The sequence below is a fragment of the Rhinopithecus bieti genome, unplaced genomic scaffold, assembly GCF_001698545.2.
Source record: "Rhinopithecus bieti isolate Rb0 unplaced genomic scaffold, ASM169854v2 scaffold_3040, whole genome shotgun sequence".
Classification (NCBI taxonomy): domain Eukaryota; kingdom Metazoa; phylum Chordata; class Mammalia; order Primates; family Cercopithecidae; genus Rhinopithecus; species Rhinopithecus bieti.
In genome coordinates, this window is record NW_016804657.1 from 1,907,835 (window position 1) to 1,931,922 (window position 24,088).

Sequence of the window (24,088 nt, forward strand, 5' to 3'; positions counted from 1 at the left end):
AAAAAAAAAAAAAAAAAAAAAAAAAAAAAAAAAAATTAAAAAAAAAAGGAGGAAAATAAAGAAAATTTTGGATAATTAAAAATTGGAACTTTACTAATAGACCCAAATGAACTTCTAATGAATACATTCGGAGAAGTAGAATGATATCAGAAAAAAGGTTTGAGATGCTAGAAAGGATACTAAACAAATAGCCTGACAAATATATAGACATAGACAGAAATCTGAAAACAATTGATTATATAAAACAATAAGTAAAATAGCTAATTTATGGGATAAGAAGTAAAACAAACAGAAATGTGAACAGTGACAGCATAAAAACTGGGGGAGTTTAATCTGAGTAACAGCACTCTAAGCTTCCTTGAATTGTTAGAAGATGAGAGAAATGTATCAAATAGCTTTAGCCTGTATTAAGAAAATTATGCATGTTAAGATTTCTAGGGTAACTATTATAAGAATAGAACATCTATTAAAGGGGAAAAGTTGAATAAAGGCATAAAATCTGAATGCAAAAGAAAGAGAGAAAGGAGCGGGAATAAACAAACAGAAAAAGCAGAAGAAATAGAAAGTGCACATTTAGATAATAGAAGTTAATCTAAATATAACAGCAATTACAATAAACAGACCAAACTCTTTGGGTTAAAAAAGTCAATATGGAAATTTTTTTCTTTTTATTTTGAGACAGGGTCTCACTCCGTTGCCCAGGCTGGAGTGCAGTGGCACAATCTTGGCTCACTGCAACCTCCACGTCCCAGGCTCAAGTGATCCTCTCACCTCAGTTCCCTGAGTAGCTAGGACTACAGGCACATGCCACCACTCCCAGCTAATTTTTCTTTTCTCTCCCTCTTTTTTTTTTTTTTTTTTTTTAAGACAGGGTTTGGCCACGTTGCCCAGGCTGATCTTGAACTCCTGGGCTCAAGTAATCCACCTGCCTCAGCCTCTGAAAGTGCTGGGACTACAGGCATGAGCCAAAGCACCTGGTGGGAAATAATTTTTAAAAAGGACTTTTTAAAATCCACATTTGCTATTTACAAGGTGAACACTCAGAACATAGAGACAAAGAAAGGTTGAAACTTAAAGAATGGCAATGTAGTAACTGAAAGAAAGCTTTGTAGTTATATTACATGACTATCAGACAAAAATACTGCTAAAATAAATAGGTTACTACATAACCATCAATGTTTTTATTTCTCAAGAAGATATAAACTTCTAAACTCTTATGTACCTAATAAAATTTAAACTATATAAAGTAAAAAATGATAGAATTATTAAAAAATTGACACATATACCACCATTGTGACCGATTCTAGCATACCTCTTTCAGTAACTGACAGAATCGCTGCTTAAAACATCTACAGGGGATTATTTAAAGAACACCATAAGTTTGATGCAACTGATTATATATAAAACATAGTAACAAGTGAAAAGTATACTTTTACAAAAATCAAGCATATATGAGGTCATAAATTATATTCTAGCATATTAAAAATAATCAGTTTCACAGAGACCAAGTTCTCTGAACATAATGCAATTAAATTACAATATACATCCAGTTTTAAAAGATAATTAAAAAACGTGTATTTAAACTTTAGAATTTGAAAGTATTTAGAACTAAGTGATAAATAATAATAATGAAAATACATATCAAAACTCATGGGATACAACTAAACTAGTATTTAGAAGGAAATGCACAGTCTTAATTGCCTATATTAGCAAGAAAAAAACGCAAAAATTAATGAGATAATCAACTAACGTAAGAAATTAGGAATAAAGCAATTAAAACAGATTCAAAGAATTAGAAGGAAGGAAGCAATTTATTCACACATTAAACTAATGTTTATTGAACACCTACTATTAGGCATTTACGATTCAGCAGTGACCTAAACAAAATCCTTTTCCTTATGAAACTTAGTGCCTCCAAAACCAAATATGGAAGTCAGCATAATCCTGGTCATCAAGAGATTGGAGTTGCAGTCCTATTTTTCCAGTACCCAGCTGTGTGTCTTTAGGTAAATCATTTTTTCTCACTTTGCCTCCTTTTTCTTATCTGGAAAGGAGACCATAATTTCTATCCTATCTATCATGATATAATCAAATGGTATCCAGTGACACAAACTATATTTTGGAAAAGTATAAGCATTATACAAATATAAAATTATTATTACTAATATTTAAAACATCCACGTTCCTTTTGCTATTACTGCCTTCTTAGTCTTGGGGAAATAAAATGACAGCCTAATTTAAAATTTTCCTTCCTTTAATTGGCTAAAAGCCGTAACATGAGTCTAGCTATGAGGTGGTTTGAAATCTTAACGCTGGGAGAGACTGAGTGTTGGGTCACCTGTTACTGTGAAATCAAAGATGCAGCAAAATTACTAAGTCTACTGTCATGTATGCCTTGTATTTCTGCAACTCTGAACAGTGGAATTTTCACAGTAGGATTTAGCACTTATCAGTTTTCCTGTCCCACACTTCAAGATCAAAGGTTCTTGACACATCAAACACTGAGTTAAAAATTGCTGCTCAGAGTAGGCAATTTTTTTCATTCAACATTCTTTTACAGAGCATTGCTTATGTGTTAGTTAATAGATTGAGCATGGAAACTCAGAGATTACAATTTAGTTGGCCATGCTGACAAAATTGTCTACCATTCTCTTAGCATACTTACCTAAACACATGAGATCACAAGGGAAGACTCCCGAATCTACACACAAGTCCAACCTCGTCTAACCATCTTTAGAGCTGAACTAACAGAGTGAGGTAAATTGTTCTCAGCCTTTTGACTAAAATCAAGTACGGAGAGTGAGGGCAGAGGTAGATGGTCCTGGTCTCATTTAATGTTTCCGTATTCCTAAGGCCTAAGGCAGGGGCTGATATTCACTAAGTTCTTAACAAATATTTGTTGGGTAAATGAATAGACTGTGTGGAACAGATTGAAAGAAGACCTTGGTAGCAGGCACACAATATCCAATAAATACTTTTTAAATATTTTATTTATTAATTAGAGACAGGGTCTTCTGTCACCAAGGCTGGAGTGCCATGGCACCATCATAGCTCACTGCAGCTTCAATCTCCTGAGCTCAAGCACTCTTCCCGCCTCAGCCTCCCGTGTAACTGGGACTATAAGCATGCCTCACCACTTCCGGCTTTTTTTTTTTTTTTTTTTTCTGTTTTTTGGAGAGACAGGGACCCACTTTGTTGCCAGAGCTGGTTTTGAACGCCTGGTTTCACGTAATACTCCAGCGGCAGCCTCCAAAAGTGCTAGGATTACAGGCACGCACCACAGCACCTGGCTGGGTAAGTACTTTTTTTGTTGTTGTTGTTAGACGGAGTCTCGACCTGTCGCCTAGGCTGGAGTGCAGCGGCGCGATCTCGGTTCACTGTAAGCTCCGCCTTCGGGGTTCACGCCATTTTCCTGCCTGATAAATACCTCTTGATTGTCTTAGAGATCAAGAAAAATGTATTCCATCAACTTCCCTCCGTCCTCCCAAGCCCTTGCCAGGCCTTTCCCTCCTGCCTCAGGACCTGTAGCCCAATTAGCTCTTCCTCCTGTAACAACCGCACCAGATCTCTGGCTGGTCCAGAAGTCAGGTCAAAGAGTGCTGTCATCCTCTGAAAGCCCATTCTGTGCTAGGCTGAATTTTGCCTGGTGTCCAGTGAACAAGGCTGACCTGAAAGAGGACTATACCCTGAAGAAGAAAATAATAGGACTTTCCGTCTTCAAAGCTCCTACCTACACAATTTTGTTTGTTTGTTTGTTTGTTTTTGAGACAGGGTCTCCCTCTGTCACCCAGGCTGGAGTGTAGTGGCATGATCATGGCTCACTGCTTCCTCAACCTCCCAGGCTTAAGTGATCCCCCCACCTCAGCCTTCCAAGTAGCTGGGAGTACAAGTGCACACCACCACGCCTGGCTAATTTTTGTATTTTTTGTAGAGACGGGGTTTTGCCATGTTTCCCAGGCTGGTCTCAAACTCCTGGGCTCAAGTGATCCGCTCGCCTCAGCCTCTCAGTGCTGGGATTACAGGCGTGAGCCACCTTGCCCAGCACCAATTGTTAATTTTAGATGGAGGATCTGGTGACCAGCTGGCAGCTATTATTAATATGTGACAGAGAAGCAGATTGTGTGTGTGTTGGGGGAAGGAGGGAGGAAGGGAGGAGGAAATACAAACTGAGATACAGAGGTCATAGACTCCATCAAGGCCACATGGTCAGGTCAAACACAGAGCAGAAGGTCACAGAGTTTTATTCAATCATAGGCCATTACTCTTCTCTCCTACTGCTCACTACTACAGAATTTTTTGTAATTTTTCCTTCTCATTTATGGAAGTGTCTCTTAATGGAGTCGTTCTTTCATATGTGTGTGTATTTGCGTGTGTGTATACGTATAATTCAAAGAGGGCCCTGTGTAGGGTCCATTCTGTCAGAAGTCTGTCTGAATTTAATCCCCTTCCTCCATTCCCATGGCTATAGTCCTAATTCAGGGCCAATCATTTTGGGCCTGGACTTTTTCAACACTCCTCCCTGTCCCCTTCTTGCCCCTGGCCTCTCCCTACTGCATTTACCCTCCCTACTGACACCACGTCATCCCTAGTTTAAATTTCTGCTTAGGATGGAATTCAAACCCTCCACACTCTGAACCCAAATTAACTTTTCAATCTTTTTTCTCGACTGTGACAGTCACCCCACCCTGTGATTCAATAACATCATATGTGTCTCCAGGTCTTCGCTTGTGCCATTGCTTTCCTATGAGATGGTCTTTTCCTGTGGGCAACATGGACAAATCTTAGCTATTCTTCAGATCTGCCATTCCTCTGTGAAATTTGTTCTGACCCCACCACATCTTCCCCTATCTTCCATATCCATATCATTTTGTACATAACCCTTAAAACAGCACTTCAGCATTTCAATACAGTTATGTGTCTGTTTCCTCAACCATAATAGGAGGTCAAGAATTATACCTTGTCTTTGACTCCTAGAACCTGTTGGTAGAGTTCAGTAAGAGTTTTTAAACTGTGTCTGTGTGGTTAAATTAAACAAATAGCCATATAAATAAAATGTTAATCATTATTGGTCATGTGCACCTGCATTTGTGTCCACCAAATTTTCTGAACAAAAATAAAAATGTGTGGTCTGAAAATGTGACAGATGATTTGAAAGTGAAAAATGTCCTAGAAAATTTGTGTCATGCTGCCCCATATTTGTGTCCCATAAACATCCCATCAACATGTCTGGACTAAAATTGCCAATATTCCCTCCCTCTACCTAAACCCACTGCCATGTTTCAAATGAAATTTATCCATTGTCAATCCAAGAAAATAAATTGCCCCTATATTGCTGTTTACTTCTCTGCCTGGATCAGGAGGCCATATACCTTTCAGTTCCTCTTGATAGGCTGGAAAGCTAAAACCAAAATTAGCTTTGAATTGCCTGCTTTCTTTGGTTTACTTTTAGTTCTCAATCAAGTGTTTTAGAAAAGCCCAATACTAGTAGATGCTTAGCCTTGTGCTGGTAGCTATTGCCAAGAAGATACATTGATTAGTCTTTTACTATGTACCAGGTACTGGATTAAGAACTTTAGATAGATTATCTTTCGTAATTCTCACAACAGCCCTTTATAAATTATTATTATAATGTCAATATTGTGGATGAGAAAACTAAGGCTTAAAGAGAGTAAGCAACATACTCAAAGTCCTACACAGCTAGTAAGCAAGCAAAGTTAAACCTTGAACCCAATACTGGGCACAGGCTGGGCACAGTGGCATGTGCCTGTAGTGCCAGGTGGCTGAGGTGGGAGGATTGACTTAGCCCAGGAGGGAGGCTACAGTGAGCCGTGATTAGCACCACTGTACTATAGCCAGGGCAAAAGAGTGAGATCCTGTCTCAAAAATAAATAAATAAACAAACAAACCCAGTACTGAAGTCTGTGCTCTTAACAACAGGCAGCTTACTGTCTGTCTGGGGAGATAACACATTCACACATGAAATAATTGGAAAACAGTATTCCTTGAAATGTCAGGATGTGGCTCCTTAAGTTCTCCAAGGCCAGATTGAGATTTGTTTTTCTGAACCTTGAGGGACATTCAGGAGAAACGAGCCTGAGTTTTATAACAAAATAAAAGTTTACAAGAGCCCTGAGTTATGTATAATAAATTCAATGATCGAAGATGTAGGGTGGGTAGACAAGAGAATTCATGGGAAAATGCCTCCAGACCTAATAACTTGTATTTGTCAAACACTTTCCAGTTCACAGAGCATTTTCACGTATACTATGTCACATCATCTTCACAACCCTGTGAAATACAAATCATCTTTATTTTACAAGCTAGGACAAAGCATTGATTAAGTAGCTTGCCCCATATCATGCATATATGTTCCAAAGTGTTCAGTATGCAGACTCAGACCCCAATCTCTGCCTCCCAGCAACTCTATTTTCTGCTGTGACTCACTGTGACTCAGGAGTCGAGCAGCCCAGTGTCCAGTCTGGCTGCTCTTCCCAGGAGCTTTCCCACCTGGCCTCCTTCTGCTCAGTGGGTGCTGCTGGAGTCCCTTCCATTGGTCCAACTGGTGGTCTCTACCAACTGCCACAGAAGCTTCCAACAGCCACATTCCACCCATCCAACCCTTCTGCCGTCAGAGAACCAGGAATTCCCTGGTTTGGGGGGCAAAGAATGGGACATACTCATAAAGCCTCAAGCTCCTAAAATTCATGACTATCCTTTTACTCCTGCCTCAAGTTTTACACATAAATCAGTGAAAAGCTGGTCATTGTGTGGCTTTCCAAGCCATTTGGATGTTGTGAAACTTGAAATGGGAGAAACATTGAAATTCCTGGAACTCTACTTCTGAGTATCTTATTGCCTTTTCCCATTCCCTAACCTTCCCTGTGATAGTCTTAACATTCCTGCAGTCAATAAATATTTATCAAGCACCTGTTAGGTGCCAGAACTATTCTAAATTGGGAGTGTAGGCCTAGCATGGTGGCTCATGCCTGTGTCCCTAACTACTTGGGAGGCTGAGGTAGGAGGATCACCTAAGCCCCAGAGATTGAAGATGCAGTCAGCCATGATCGCACCACCACTGCACTCCAGCCTGGGCAACAGAGCGACACCCCAACTCTTTTTTTTTTTTGAGATGGAGTCTCACTTGGTCACTCAGGCTGGAGTGCAGTGGCGTGATCTCAGCTCACTGCGACTTCCACCTCCCAGGTTTACGCCATTCTCCTGCCTCAGCCTCCTGAGTAGCTGGGACCACAGGCGCCCGCCACCACGCCCGGCTAATTTTTTGTATTTTTAGTAGAGACGGGGTTTCACGGTGTCAGCCAGGATAGTCTCAGTCTCCTGACCTCGTGATCCACCTGCCTCGGCCTCCCAAGGTGCTGGGATTACAGGCATGAGCCACCGCGCCCAGCCTGCGAGACCCCAACTGTTAAAAGAAAAGAAAAGAAAAGAAAATTACTTGGGTGAATGCATCACTGATCACCCCAGAAAAAGCACCCCATGCTTGCTATCATGAAACTTGCATTACAGTTGCCAAATGGTGATGGACATTATAATAAAAAATAAACTTAGGAAATTAACTGGTGGAATGGGGTCTCTGTTGGAAAGAAGTTGTTCAGGGAAGGCAGATTTAATAAGACACCTAAATGCAATACAGGAAGAAGCAAAGTCAATTGGCCCTCAAGGGAAGGGTTTTCCAGGCACAAAGAACATAGTGCAAAGGCCCTAAGCTTCCCTCATACTTAGGTTGTTCACAGAATGGGAAGGAGGCCAGTGTGGCTGGAGCAGAATGAACAAAGGGGAGTGTGGTAGAAGATGAGGTCAGAGTGAGCAAGTGAGGGACCTGATTTTGTAATGCCTCATAGGCCCATAGAAGATTGTTGTTTTTCAGGCATTCAACCTCGTTCAAACAAACCAAGCAATTATTTTAGGCCAGAATTGTTGGGTGCTGACAATACAGAGATGAATAAGACAAAGGCATTACTGTCAAGAAGCTGAGTCTGATGAAGAACAGAGACAAGTAAGCAGACAGCTATATCACAGTGTAACTGGTACTGCGAGAGGGTTAAGCCCTGATTACTGTAGTAACATATGGAAGGCACCTACTGCAGATGGGATGTCAGAGAAACTGAAGTCTAAACCTGTGCCATTCAGAAGACCACTGGCCCAATGGGGTTATTAAAGATGTTAAATGTGACTAGTATGACTGGGGAACCAAATGTTTACTATTAATTAATTTAAATATAAAACTGAAACAGTGTGAAATATTTTTCCCTTAAATTCAACCTTACGATTTTGGTAGGACTACTTCTACTTTTGTCATTGCGTCCCATAAGATTTCATGATTGTTTTGTAGTGCTCATGTACTTTTTACTTTTACTTTTAAAAAATGTTGCTACTACAAAATCTACAATTAAATAAATATGTGGCTCACATCATATTTCTACTGGACAGCACTAACCTAAACTCAAAGTGGAAGAGACAAGCCAGGGATGTAGAAGAAACCTCAAGGCAGAGGGGCTACATGTGCCAATGTCCAGATCACAGAGAGAGCATGGCACCTTCGAGGAGGCACAAATAACTCAGAATGATGAGTCCTGAAGTGTCAGCAAGCAGGTAGGTGGAGATGAGGCAGAAAAAGTAAACAGAAGCTGGGTCTGAAGGTCTCGTGTGTAATTCAAGGGAATTTGAGCTTTATCGTGAGTATAACAGGGAGCTACCGAGGGAAGACACCCGGCCAGCTGGGATTGTTGCAAAGGTCATTCTGGCTATCATGTGGAGCATACAGTGAAGTGGGGCAAGAATGGAAGGAGGAAGACCAGTTAGTGCGGCTTGCAAAAATGAGGCAAGAGTCAAGCGCAGTGACAGTGGAGGAGAAGAGAGAAGTGGGCTAATGTGAGACATTATGAGAGGTCAGGTTGGCTAGACTTGTCATTGGATAGGTATGAAGAATGAGGGTAACAGGATGGCTTAGAGATCAGTCCCTAACACTGTAGGCTCTGAAAAGCAAATGACTACTGCCCTCCAAAGCCGGGTGTCCAAGCAAATGACTGAGCTCCTAAAGGGATACAGGGTGTGAGGGCTGACTTCAGTGGCCATACTTCCCTCCGACCGTAAACAATATGAATCAAGAAACATCTCCTGGAATTCCACCTGGGCATCTTGTTTGTCTTTGATTAGTATAATTTTTGGAAGTCAATGTATTCCATGCTGCCAGGTACACTGCGCCAGCATTTGCATTTCCTTTGATCAGAGGATGGCTAAGTGGCAAGTTGCATTTCCTTTGATCAGAGGATGGCTGGGTTGCTGAGATGAGTGTGGCTCTATTGAATAATAATAATAATAATCTCAGGAAAGGAGAAATATATTTGAGGTGCTTCCCTCTCCTCAAATGGCAAACAGGGAACATATATTCAATAGAGCCACACCCATCTCAGCAACCCAGGGGCATGCCCAGGTTTTGTGAAGCCTAAAATTTATATAGCTGTTGGTTGAGTTTTTTTTTTTTTTTATGGATGGGGGAGGAAGAAGGGTCTCTTCAAGGAAAATAATACCCAATTATGAATTTAAAATCACTAGGTAGGTTCTCATGCAAATGAGGGGCCCTGACCCTTAAGCTTCATTAGCATCATGGTATATGGATAGTTTTAGAAGGTCATTTTTTTTTTAATCCATTAAACATGTATCAGCTGATGGGTTATGGGCACTGAGCAGTACATAGGGATATAAACATGAATGAGAACAGACATAGGCCCTGCCCTCAAGAAATCCACCATTTAGGCCAGGCGCGGTGGCTCAAGCCTGTAATCCCAGCACTTTGGGAGGCCGAGACGGGCGAATCACGAGGTCAGGAGTTCGAGACCATCCTGGCTAACACGGTGAAACCCCATCTCTACTAAAACTACAAAAAATTAGCCGGGCGTGGTGGCGGGCGCCTGTAGTCCCAGCTACTCAGGAGGCTGAGGCAGGAGAATGGCGGGAACCCGGGAGGCGGAGCTTGCAGTGAGCTGAGATCGGGCCACTGCACTCCAGGCCGGGCGACAGAGTGAGACTCCGTCTCAAAAAGAAAAAAAAAGAAATCCACCATTTAAAGTAGGAGATACATAAATAGGTCATTGTAGAACTACATTATGAATGCAGGTATAAGAGCTCTATCCACAGAGTGTAGTGGGTGCAGAGAGGAGGGGCACTCAACTCACCTGAGGTGAAAGGTGCTTGGGTATCTTCCTGAGGGATGTGCCACCAGCGGGATGTGTAAGATATGTGAATTACTTAAACACTATGTAGAAAACAGCTTTTGGATAATATTTTGTGCCCTATGAAGCTGGAAACTTTGTCAGCTAAAAGTAGAAAGGCCTTAAATGGCAAACCCAGTTCTTGCTAAAAGTCTCATCACTGCCAAGATTAACTCTGTACTACTAGCTGGAGATTCTCCCCAGAATAAAATGACAATCCTATTGTGGACTGAATTGTGTCCCTCCAAAATTCATCTATTGAAGCCCTAGCCCCAAATGTAACTGTATTTGGAGATAAGGTCTTTAAGGAGGTAACTGAGGTTAAATGAAGTCATCAAGGTAGGACCCTGAGCTGATAGGATGGGTGTCCTTATAAGAAGAGGAAGAGACACCAGAGACATATATGTGTCTCTCTGTCACTCTTACTCTTTCTCTATCTTCCCCACCACCACCCCCCACCAACACTCTGCAGGGCACAGAGGAAAGGACTTGCCAGAACATACTGAGAAAGTGACTCTCTGTAAGCCAGGAAGAGAGTCCTCACCAGAAACCAAATTTTCTGTCATCTCGATCTTGGAAATCTAGCCTCCAGAACTATGAAAAAATTAATTTCTGTTGTTTAAGCCACCCAGTCTGTGGTACCTTGTTATGGCAGCCTGAGCAGACTAATACAGATCTTTAGACAAATATGGTCCATTTATCCCTATGCCTGGCCCCTGAGCAGAACATCCAGGAACAGTGGGCTATTACTGTGCCTCCTTGTCCACATTTCCAGGGGAAATTCAAGAATGATGTTTAGTGTCCTCTTACCACCTTGGGCTTTATTCCTTCCTTCTCACACCTTAGTACCTCTAGGCCACTCTTAGAGTCATGCCCAAAGGGTCATAGTCACTGTGTTAGTCTGTTCTTGCATTGCTATAAAGGAATACCTGAGGCTGGGTAATTTATAAAGAAAAGAGGCTTAATTGGCTCATGGTTCTGCAGGCTGTACAGGAAGTTGACTCTGGCATCTACTCAGCTTCTAGTGAGGCCTCAGGGAGCTTTCGTTCATGGTGCAAGGCAAAGCAGGAGCAGTCACATGGCCAGTGAGGAATCCCAAGTGGTGGGGAGGAGGACAGGCTCTTTTAAACACCCAGATCTCAAGTGAACTAACTGAGCAAGAATTCACTCATCACCAAGGGGATGGTGCTAAACCATTCATGAGGGATCCACCCCCATGACTCAATCACTTCCCACCAGGCCCCACCTCCAACACTGGGATTCACATTTTTCAACATGAGATTTGGAGGAAATGAACATCCAAACCATATCAGTCACAGCTAGCTAATGATTCTTTGTTCATTCATCAGGGAGGTAGCCTAATAATGCTGAAAGAGTTCTGGTAATACATTTGACCCCTAAACAACACAGGTTCAAACTTTACAGGTCCACTCACATATGGATTTTTTAAATAAAAGTTACACTGAGTATGCCTGCCTCTCCTGCCTCCCTTCCACTTCCTCCATCTCTTCCGCTCCTGCCACTCCTGAGACAGTAAGACCAACCTCTCCTCTTCCACCTTCTTCTCCTCAGCCTACTTAACATGAAGATGATGAGGATAAAGATCTTTGTGATGATTCACTTCCACTTAATTAATAGTAAATATAATTTCTCTTCCTTATGATTTTTAATAACTTTTCTCTAGCTTACTGTATTATAAAAATACGATATATAATACATATAATATACAAAATTTTATTCTGCATATTATCGACTATTTATGTTGACTGTGTTATCAGTAAGGCTTCTTAACTGTAGGCTGTGAGTAGTTAAGTTTTGGGAAAGTCAAAAGTTACACTAGAGGCCAGGCATGGTGGCTCACGCCTGTAATCCCAGCACTTTGGGAGGCCAAGGTGGGCGGATCATGAGGTCAAGAGTTTGAGACCAGCCTGAGCAACATAGTGAAACCCTGTCTCTACTAAAAATACGAAAATTAACCAGGAATGGTGGCACACACCTGTAGTCCCAGCTACTCAGGAGGCTGAGGCAGGGGAATTTTGAGCCCAGGAGGTGGAGGTTGCAGTGAGCCGAGATCACACCATTGCACTCCAGAGTGAGACTCCATCTCCAAAAAAAAAAAAGTTACACTTGGATTTCCGACTGTGCCAGGGGTCAGCACCTCTAACCTAACTCCTTCATTATTCAGGGGTCAACTGTACTTGGAAATAGCCCAGCTCAGCTGCTGTACTGGGTGCAAGGTCCCAGGCAAGTCAAGTTCTGTCTCTGTACTGGAAAATTAAGGAATGAGCTAGATTATTCCTAGGCTGTCTTCTACCTGAATGAGTCTAGGGTTTTAAACTATTATCTTTCTGGGGTTCACTTTTAAGAACCTCCAAAGACTTCATGAATGTCTCCAAGGCCCACATCAAGGAATCATTATCTAAGATGGGGAGGTACCTTTGGTCAGGAGGTCTTCCCAGAAGTCTTCAAATCGTGTTTGGTGTACAGGTAGCTGCACTATCTGCTCAGAAGCATTAGAATCTCCCACTTTTTAGCACTTTGGGATTCACAAAATGTTTGGGGTCTCAAAGGTCTCAGTGGAAGGTTCTGATTAACAAGAAATATTACAAAGTCTTTTCCCATTGAAAAGAGGAGTCTCTGTAGTATTCCTTCCATGTGGACAGGGAAAAACTAAAAGCAAAGTGTAAAATGTCAGGGAGGAAACCGCTTGAGTGCTATGTCCTGACTGTGTAGAGAGGGGAACCTTCTTAATGTCCCAGGGGACAGACAAAGTTGTACCAACCTAACTTGCATTTTAGCATGGGATCTCAAATGCCCTGTGAGCAAATAGCCAGCATCCTGCTCTCACGGCCATGCCAGTGTCGTGATTGGTGAGTGTGGCAGATCCTCCTGGAAACAGGCTTCAAAACCAAGGCTCAGAGGCCACGGAAGAGGCAAGGAGCCATTTCACAGTCCTATTGTCTGTGTGCCTGAGAATCACAGAGTGAAAATACGCTAAAGTTGAAAGGAACTTCAAGGTCAAACCAAGGTTGAAGGTTGGACACCTATCAAAATGGCTTTGAATTATACATTTTTTCATGTGCATTTGAACCTGCAGCTGATTGTAACCTCTGTAAGTAACCATCTATTATTTTTGTGTCTCCTCCTTTGTACTTAGTATGTTCATTGTATTTTCTGATGCCAAATGTGGGGGAGCAGGCAGTGGGGAGATTCCACACTGATTCTTCAATTCTCCAACACCAACTTGGTGTCCGTCTTAGTCCATTTTGTGCTGCTATAAAAGAATACCTGAGACTGAGTAATTTATAAAGAGGTTTATTTAGCTCGTGGTTCTGCACGCTAAGAATTCAAGGATGTGGTCCTGGCTTCTGGTGAGGGTTTTTGTGCTGTGTCATAACATGACAGAGAAGGTCAAAGGTGAAGCAAATGTGTATGAAGAGAGAAAAGCCTGAGGGGCATCTGGCTTTAAAACAAATCACTCCCACAGGAACTAACCCAGTCTGGCCAGAGCAAGAAGTCACTCACTACCACAAGAGCAGCACTAAGTCATTCATGAGGGAGCCACCCCCATGACTCAAACAACTCCCACCAAGCCCCACTTCCCAATTCAGCCACATGGGGACCAAATTTCACCATGAGTTTTGGTGAAGACAAACAAACCACAGCAATGTCCAACAATCCAATTCAATTCTGACACTAACTACTGGAGCCAGAACAGATCCCACAGGGTAAGGGCTCAGTCTCACAAGACTACCCCCACTTCAGGTGCCCAGGCTACCTGCACTTCTGCCTGACTACAAATTCAAGGGTTGCCATGACTCCCCCTCAGGTTTAATTGGCTAGAATGACTCACAGAATTCAGGGAAGCACATTTACTGGCTTATTTTAAAAGATACAACTTAGGAATAGCCAAATGGAAGAGATGTCTGGGGCACAGTATGGGGCAGGGCACGCAGAGTTTCCACGTTCTGTCCAGGTGCACCCTGTCCCAGCCCATCCCTGTGTTCACCAACCCAGAAGCTTCTTGGGTCCCATTGTTCAAGACTTTTTATAATCAGTTTCAAGAGCCCTGCTTCCCACCCTTTCTGGAGTTCAGGGGATGAGACTGAAAGTTCAGTCTTTCTGGTGACCAGCCTCCATCCTGGACATACCTAGGCACTCCAACATGAGTCATCTCATTAGCATAAATCCAGATGTGGTTAAAAGGGTTCCTTATGAATGACAAATGCACTCCTGTCAGTCGGGAAGTTCCAAGGGTTTTAGGAACTTCTTGACTTGAACAAGAGACTAAAACCAAATATATTTTTTATTGTACCACAATTGCACACAGGTTCTTAATTAAACACGTATCAGTTAATTCACTGACTAGCTTGGAACACAAGAAGCATGATGAGGGACTAAAAATGACTAAGAAATTCCTTATCTCTGAAATCAGAAAGATTATGGGAAACCCTTTATTTTGGGACAGGTCATTCTGCTAGAAGAACATATAGCCCCAACTCCATACATAACCTTGAATTTGGTGAGAGGATAGATTAAATGGCATACATTTTTGGCTATTTTTGTAATTTAAAAAGGCTAAATTTCTTATTTGGGAGTTTTCCCAGATTTAGTTAATTATGAGGCTCTCTAATTACTCCTTATTCTCTGACCCTCTTTATTGAATCCTTGTGAGCTAACAGAATGACAGAAAGCAGGGGTTGCAGCACAGTGCCCTTGGCACCTCTGCAGCTGAGAAACCTGCTATTTCCATATGCACAAGCTTGCCAGAGCTGCCTCTGAGCAAGTTGCAAAGAGACAACTGGCAGCAGAAAGATGCACCAGCACCAGGGAGGTATCAGAGCAGGTCAGCCAGGATATGCCATGGCAATCAATTATGTAGTAGGATTTGGCTGCCTTTCAGAAGCTCCTTTCACCACATTCCAAAGGTTCTTGCATTAAAAAGCATGCAGCGCTCTGTTCTCCTCAAGATGGCAAACTCAGAGAGGATTGCCTGGGCCACCCCACAGCTTCCTGCCATTAGAGTTTCTTACATGTTGTGAATTGAAGCTGAGATTAAAGAAAGATGCTTGGAGATTTGCAACACAGGAATCCTCAGCCTAAAATACCTCAAGAAATCATCTTGTTCATTTACAGTGTTCATGCCTACATTGAGAATGGACAATGCTTGAGATGTTCCATTTATCCCCTGATTCACTTCCCATCTTTGAAGGCAGTAGACTGGACTAGATTATTTCTCCTTCAGCAGTAGAGACAGGCCTGGGTGAAGCTGGAGTTTCACCACCCCATCAATCTTCTCTGATTCTGAAGTTAGACCTATTTATGTGATGCTTGATCTTTCCTCATCCTCTATGTTTTCAAGGCCCAGACTGGGAAACAGGAGGGTGACCAACTGTCATGGTTTTCTCAGGACTATAGAGGTTACTGGGAAACAGAACTTTCTCTTTTTTCAACTTTTATTTTAGGTTCGGGGTACATGTGCAGGTCTGCTATATAGGTAAACTCGTGTCACAGAGGTTTGCTGTACAAATTATTTTATCACCCTGGTACTAAGCTTAGTACCCAACAATTATTTTTTTCTGCTCCTCTCCCTCCTCCCACCCTCCACTCTTAGGGAGGACCCAGTGTCTATTTGTGTCCATGTGTTCTCATCATTTAGTTCCCACTTATAAGAAAAAATGTGCAGCATTTGGTTTTCTGTTCTTGTGTTAGTTTGCTAAGGATAATGGCCTCCAGCTCCATCCATGTTCCTGCAAAGGACATGATCTCATTCTTTTTTATGGCTGCATAGTATTCCATGGTGAATATGTACCACATTTTCTTTATCCAGTCTATCACTGATGGGCATTTAGTTGATTCCATGTGTTTGCTATTGTGAATAGTACTCCAATGAATGTATGTATGCATGTGTTCTTATGGTGGAACAATTCATATTCCTTTGGGTATATACTGAGTAATGGGACAAATGGTAGTTCTGTTTTTAGCTCTTTGAGGAACTGCCACACTGCTTTCCACAATGGTTAAACTAATTTGCACTCCCACCAACAGTGTGTAAGGATTTCCTTTTCTGTGTAACCTCACCAGCATCTGTTATTTTTGACTTTTTTTTTTTTTTTGGCCTCCTGGGTTGAAGCAATTCTCCTGCCTCAGCCTCCAGAGTAGCTGGGACTACAGGCATGAGCCACAATGCCCGGCTAACTTTTGTATTTTTAGTAGAGACAGAGTTTCACCATGTTAGCCAGGCTGGTCTCGAACTCCTGACCTCAGGCAATCTGCCCACCTTGGCCTCCCAAAATGCTGGGATTACAGGCATGAGCCACTGCACCCAGCCTTGACTTTTTAGTAATAACCACTCTGACTGGTGTGAAATGGTATCTCATGTGGTTTTGATTTGCATTTCTCTAATGATCAGTGATACTAAACTTTTTTTCATATGCTTGTTGGCCACATGTATGTCTTTTTTTGAAAAGTGTCTTTTCATGTCCTTTGCCCTTTTTTTTTTTTTTGGATACGGAGTCTCGCTCTGTTGCCCAGGCTGGAGTGCAGTGGCGCGATCTCGGCTCACTGCAAGCTCCGCCTCCCGGGTTTACGCCATTCTCCTGCCTCAGCCTCCGGAGTAGCTGGGACTACAGGCGCCCGCCATCTCGCCTGGCTAGGTTTTTGTATTTTTTAGTAGAGACGGGGTTTCACCGTGTAGACCAGGATGGTCTCGATCTCCTGACCTCGTGATCCACCTGTCTCGGCCTCCCAAAGTGCTGGGATTACAGGCTTGAGCCACCACGCCCGGCTGCCCATTTTTTAATGGGGTTGTTTTTTTCTTGTAAATTTGTTTAAGTCCCTTATAGATGCTGGAAATTAGACCTTTGCCAGATGCATAGATTGCAAATATTTTCTCCCATTCTATACTTTGTCTGTTTACTCTGTTGATAGTATCTTTTGATGTGCAGAAGCTCTTTAGTTTAATAAAACACCATTTGTCAATTTATGCTTTTGTTGCAATTGCTTTCAGCATCTTTGTCATGAAATATGTGACTGTTCCTATGTCCAAAATGGTATTGCCTAGGTTGTCTTCCAGGGTTTTTATAGTTTTGAGTTTTACATTTAAGTCTTTAATCTATCTTCAGTTGATTTTTGTATATAGTGTAAAGAAGGGGTCCAGTTTCAATCTTCTGCATATGGCTAGCCAGTTCTCCTAGCACCATGAATTGAATAAAGAGTCCTTTCCTCATTGCTTGTTTTTGTCAGCTTTGTCAAAGATCAGATGGCTGTAGGTGTGCAGCCTTTTTTCTGGGTTCTCTATCCTGTTCCATTGGTGTATGTGTCTGTTTTTGTACCAGTGCTGTGCTGTTTTGGTTACTCTAGCCCTGCAGTATAGCTTGAAGTTGGGAAGCATGATTTCTCCAGCTTTGTCCTTTTTGCTTAGGATTGCCTTGGATATTCAGGCTCTGTTTTAGTTCTACATGAATTTTAAAATAGTTTTCTCTAGTTCTGTGAAGAATGTCATTGGTAGTTTGATACAAAGAGCATTGAATCTGTAAATTGCTTTGAGCAGTATGGCCATTTTAATGATATTGATTCTTCTGATCCATGAACATGGAATGTTTTTCCATTTGTTTGTGTTATCTCTGATTTCTTTGAGCAGTGTTTTGTAATTCTCACTATAGAGATCTTTCACTTCTCCTGAGACACAGAAATTTCATGCTAAAACTAGTAAAGTCCCAGACAAACTAAGATGAGTCAGTAACTGTAGGAAATAGTTGGAACTGACCTGAAACAAGTATAGTCCCAGACAAGTTTTTGGGAAGCCAAATTCAGAGCCTGGTTTTGTTTGGAAGGTAGTGGCTCTACTATACCATTCTTTTGAACTTGGCAAGAAATAATTATGTGATCTGTGGCTGCACAAAAAAATGAATCGCTATAGCAGTAGATAGTGTAAGCATATAGACTCCAAAATAAAAATCCACAAAAATATATGTTTTATGAGAGAAGGAATAATTATTTCTATATTTCTATCACTTACTACAATGCAAGCCACATGGTAAATATTCTAATAAATATTTGTGAAGTAAATGAATATATGAATTCCAGCTCTGTCTGGCTCTATCATTACTACATGTATGACATTACCTAAGTTACCGAATGTCTTTTTTTTTTTTTGAGATAGAGTCTCAGTCTGTTGCCCAGGCTGGAGTGCAGTGGCATTATCACAGCTCACTGCAACTTCTGCCTCCAGAGTGCAAGGGTTCAAGTGATTCTTGTGTCTAAAACCGAGTAGCTGGGATTACAGGCGTGCATCACCACACTCAGCTAATTTTTGTATGTTTAGTAGAGATGGGTTTCACCATGTTGGCCAGGCTGGTCTCAAACTCCTGGCCTCAAGTGATATGCCCACCTCAGCCTCCCAAATTGCCAAGATTACAGGCGTGAGCCACCACACCCAGCCTGAAGGTACTAAACATCTTTAAGCTTCTGTTTCTTCATCTGTAAAGTGGGGATGATAATAATTAGCCACATCATAGTCATTTTGGGCTAAATGAATTGTGTCCCCCTGCTCAAGTTTATATGTTGAAGTCAACCCCCAATACCTCCAAGTGTCCTTATAGGAATTGGAAATATTGACACAGAGACACCAGGCACAAGTGCACATAGAGAAAAGACCATGTGAGGACACAGTGAGAAAGTGGCCACCTGCAAGCCGCAGAGAGAGGCCTTAGGAGACACCAAACCTGCTGACACCTTCATCTTGGACTTCTAGCCTCCAGAACTGCGGGAAAATAAATTGCTGTTGTTTAAGCCACTCAGCCTAGGGTATTTTGTTATGGCAGCCTTATCGAACTCATACAATAGAAGAAATAATGCCCGTAAATCACCTAGCACATGAATGCTCAGTAAATGTTTCTAATAATAAAAATATCTGAGCAGGGCACTGAAAACATGTAATATACACAAAAACATACAAAAGGGAATCAGTAGAATTATTTGTCTACACCTGAGGACCTTGGGGGACAGAGAAAACTGAACCTGCCCTGCATACTATTCTCTGCACTGGGATCATGAAAGAGTATATCCACTCTGGAAATACTCTTCTCATGAAAGAGATATCCAGGACATCTCAAACCTTAAAGTGCATATGGATCACCTGGGGAACTTGTTAAAATGCAAATTCTGATTCAGTGGTCTAGGGTCTGCAGTTCAAACAAGCTCCCAGGTGATTCTGATGCTGCTGGTTACAGGACCACACCAGGCAACACTGAAGAAATAGGTTTCTGAGTCCTAAAGAGAGTTATAAACCACTGGATACATAAGACACAAAACCAAATGCATCAAGGGGCTAGAAAATACTCAGTAAATTGAATACTATATTTGCATATATCATGACTAGAGATGGCAGTGCCACTTAAGTATATATATAATTCAGAACCATGGAGTTAAAGTCATCTGGAGAATTCCTGAAGGAAGAAAGGAAGACACTTCATTCAGCAGGGGAAAATAAAGAAAACATTCTCTGCTGGAGAACCCCTGTGGGTTAAAGTGACCTTAAATAGTTCAAGTTGAGTAGTATTTAGTTCCTTACTTCCCTACCTTAATAAGTACAGGGGCGGCATTTTGCTGCTCCTCTGGAAGGGTGAGGGGAGGGAGGAACGTGTGGGTGTGCTTATGGCACTGTTTGCTCCAGCTAGCTAATGTTTGGTTTCCTTATCTTTGGAGAGTGTAATGGGTGTTGGTGCCAGCTTGGAGGCCACCTGATCTCAGTCAGACTCTGAAGTCATTAACGAAACTACTAGGAGGTAGGCCTCCATGTGGCCTGCAGCCAGAGCTTTAGGAAGAGGGAACATGGAGAGGGAAAACAAACTCAACCTTGGGTTACCTAAGATGAACATCTTTACTAGAGCTCCAGAGTCTGCATCACCAAGGCTCTTACTATGCTCCAAGATGTGGTCCCTTCCAGGTACCTGACCACACACAGATCAGACTTTCCTTGTCCCCTGAGACCCAGGAAGTTCCATGGGGCCATTAGATGTGGATCCAAACACTTGGAGATGTTTACGTTGTTAGTGGTTTTTCTAGAGTTGGAGGCTGAATCATGAAAGAATAGCAGAAATTCGGCGGGGTGCAGTGGCTCACACCTGTAATCCCAAGACTTTGGGAAGTTGAAGCAGGCAGATCACCAGAGGTTAGGAGTTTGAGACCAGCCTGGTCAACATGGCAAAACCCTGTCTCTACTAAAAATACAAAATTAGCTGGGTGTGGTGGCATGTGCCTGTAATCCCAGCTACTCGGGAGGCTGAGGCAGGAGAATCCCTTGAACCCAGGAAGCAGAGTTTGCAGTGAGCTGAGAGCGCGCCACTGCACTCCAGCCTGGGCAACAGAGCAAGACTCCGTCTCAAAAAAAAGAAAGAAAGAAAGAAAAAAAGTAGCAGAAACTCCAGACCCTGAAAACTCGGATTAATCAGCTGACATATGGGTATTCTTTTGTAGAAAAGTGAGTTTCTTCTGTGTTAAGTGGTCAAGATGATCCCTGATGGTAATTTCTCCATAAACAGATTTTTTTTAGGGCTTCATTCAAACTATAGGATCATATATTATTGGGTTTAGATTAGGAGCTTGGATTTTGGAGGTTTGCTAGCTGTTTCATCTGGGCAAGATCCTTAACCTCTCTGAAGTCTCAATTTCCCAAATTTAAAAAATAATATTTATATCATGGATTAAATGACACATAAAGCATACAAAGCGATTGGCTTTTATTATAATTTTTTCTCTTCTTATCCCACTTAATTATGTTCTTCCCATGAAGTAATGTCAGGCTCTATGAAGGCAGTTGGGGCTGTGGGCCTATTTCCCTCTTCTCCACTCATCCTGAAGTCTACTACACTGCTTCTCCATTAGAGAATATTTAATTGAGCATCTCCTGTATGCCAACTAAAAGACAGTCTTTGCACTTAAAGGAGTCCACAGTCGCTTAGAAGGAGACAAGATGAGTCAGCAAATGAATAGAATCAAGTATCTTAGGGGCTCTGGCAAATGTCTAAATGGACAAGGAGTGATGAAGCAGAGCATGTTTACTTCTAGTTTGGAGACTTAAATAAGAAAAGGATTAAAAGTGAATGTGTTTGAGCTGAATTTTGAGAAATGAGAATTGGCCAGATATTCCAGAGTGTGTGTTTTGTGTGTGGGCACTCCGTGGAAGGGGAGGATTGGTGGGCATGGGTCACCAAGAAACAAGCAACAGCATGACTTGTCAGGGACCTGGAAGACGTTTGAAGTTGCCAGAGTGTGGGATATGTGGGGGAGGTGGTAGAGCAAGAGATAAGGTTACACAGCTAGATCAAGGTCAACTCACAGAGGATCTCGGAAGCCATACTTAGGAGTTTGTGCTTGACCATGAGGGTAATGAAAAGCCAATAAGAGAGGAGTGGTTTGGTCAGACATAGGGTAAGTGTTACGAGGAAAAATTTTTCTCTAGTTGCAAAAATAGTTTATTTTCAATGGGGGGAAGAAAACCACAAGAAAAAAACTACATACGAACTCACTACCAATACCCAACTCATAATGTACTGGAGTGAGTTTTCCAGAGTGTAAAAGGAAAAAACCTTTTTTTCCTACTCTCCCTGCTCCCTATTTACTCAATACAGAACACTTCTTAGACCAGATGTGTGTTTTTCCCCACACACCAAGCAATTCTCCAGCAGACCCTCACTGGGTATCCTAAAATCCAATTCTGATTCTATCTACCTGGATATAGCATCAGATCCCAGTGGTTGTGGGCTCAGTCCCACAAAACTGCTCTCACTTCAGAGGCCAATTGCAAGTCTGGGCCACCTTTATTTTTCACCAACTGGCTATAAACTGGGATTCCCTCAACTTTCTGCTTGGGTTTGATTAATTTGCTGGGATGGCTCACGGAATTCAGGGAAACATTAACCAGCTTATTAACTGTTTTACCAGTTTATTACAAACAATATTACAAAGGATACAGATAAACCGCCAGATGAAGAGATGCACGGGCAAGGTATGGCAGAGCGGTTGCAGAGCTTCCATGCCATGTCTAGGTGAGCCACCCTCCTGGCGTCTCCTAGTGTTTAGCAGTCCCGAAGCTCATCAACTCTTGTTTGAGTGTTTATAGAGCTTGATGTTCAGCAACATCCTCCCTCCCCTTCTTGGAGGTTGGAGGGTAGGGTTGAAAGTTCCAATTCTCTAATCACTTGGTCTTTCTGGTGACTGGTCCTATCCTGAGACTAATGCCCCCACACTAAGTCACCTTATTGGCATAAATGCTGGAGTTATTAAAGGAGCTCATTATGAATAACAAAGATGTTCCCATCACCAAGGAAATTCTAGGGATTTTAGAAGTTATGACAGGAACCAGGAAAAAAAAAAAAAAAAACAAAACCAAAGATATTTTACATTATATCACAAGGGGAAGGGGAGCCAACATGTACTGAGCACCTATTATGTGGCAGGTATTTTATGAAGTTTATCTCATTTAATGTAACACTAAGGTTTGCTGCTCCATGTGCGTCCACAGCCAGAGGGTTTTGAAGAGGCTCTACAGAAGGGGAAGAATACACTCAGTCTTGCATTACAGAGGCTCCTCAACTTATGATGGGGTCACATTGTTGTAAGATGAAAATATCATCAAAGTCAAAAATGTATTTAATACACCTAACCTACCGAACATCATAGCTTAGCCTAGCCTACCTTAGACATACTCATAACACGTATGTTAGTTTACCATTGAGTAAAATCATCTAACACAAAGCCTATTTTATAATAAAGTGTTGAATATCTCCATTTATTTATTTATTTATTTAGACAGAGTCCTGCTCTGTCGCCCAGGCTGGAGTGCAATGGTGTGATCTCGGCTCACTGCAAGAGGTTCTCTTGCCTCAGCCTCCCGAGTTACTGGGATTACAGGTGCACACCACCATGCCCAGCTAATATTTTTGTATTTTCACTAGAGTCGGGGTTTTGCCATGTTGACCAGGCTGGTCTCGAACTCCTGACCTCAGGTGATCCATCCGCCTCGGCCTCCCAAATTGCTGGGATTGCAGGTGTGAGGCACTGCACCCGGCTGCCTGTAATTTATTGAATACTGAACTAAAGGTGAAAAACAGAATAGTTGTATGGGTACTCAAAGTATGGTTTGTACTGAATGTGTATTGCTTTTACACCATTCACAAAGTCGAAAAATGGTAAGTTAGGGACTGTTTGTATTAGCTAAACTAAGGAGAACATCATTACAAAAGTGCCAAATATTTGTATCGCCAGGGCCTAATGCTCTCACTGTGCTCCACGGGTAGACAAGAGGAGGAAGGGAAGGTGGGAGGAGAAGCAACTTTGGGAAGACGAGATGAGGATAATAAGTTCTCTTTGAGATGGTTGTAAGGCACACACGTGGATGTATAGGTTTAGTACTTAAAAGAGAAATCGGGGCTGGAAGTAAAACCTTTGGAATTGGCATTTACATTAGATTTAAAGCCATGAGAATAAGTGAATGTGCCCCCAGAAAGACAGAAGAGAGAAGATCAAGACTACAGCCCTAGTTGCCGGGCGCAGTGGCTCACGCCTGTAATCCCAGCACTTTGGGAGGCCAAGGCGGGTAGATCACGAGGTCAGGAGTTCAAGACCAGCCTGGCCAAGAAGGTGAAACCCCGTCTCTACCAAAAATACAAAAATTAGCCAGGTGCAGTGGCAGGTGCCTGTAATCTCAGCTACTCGGGAGGCTGAGGCAGGAGAAACACTTGAACCCGGGAGGCAGAGGTTGCAGTGAGCCGAGATCACGCCATTGCACTCTAACCTGGGCGACAGAGCAAGACTCTGTCTAAAAAAAAAACAACAAAAAAACAAAAACAAACAAA

The 24,088-nt window shown here is 42.1% G+C and overlaps 1 protein-coding gene across 4 annotated transcripts in view; it reads right to left on the minus strand.

The window, feature by feature from the left end:
• ADORA3 (adenosine A3 receptor) overlaps positions 1-6,602 on the minus strand; it is an 86,360-nt gene extending 79,758 nt beyond the window's left edge. For 2 of the 4 annotated variants that reach the window (XM_017869674.1, XM_017869672.1), the window contains exon 1: positions 6,445-6,602. In XM_017869674.1, the coding sequence (XP_017725163.1) occupies positions 6,445-6,551 (107 nt within the window). In that variant the 5' untranslated portion in view covers positions 6,552-6,602. The remainder of the gene's footprint in view (positions 1-6,444) is intronic. The other 2 variants (XM_017869673.1, XM_017869675.1) reach the window with 2 other exon arrangements.
• Between the last annotated feature and the right edge of the window lie 17,486 nt (positions 6,603-24,088).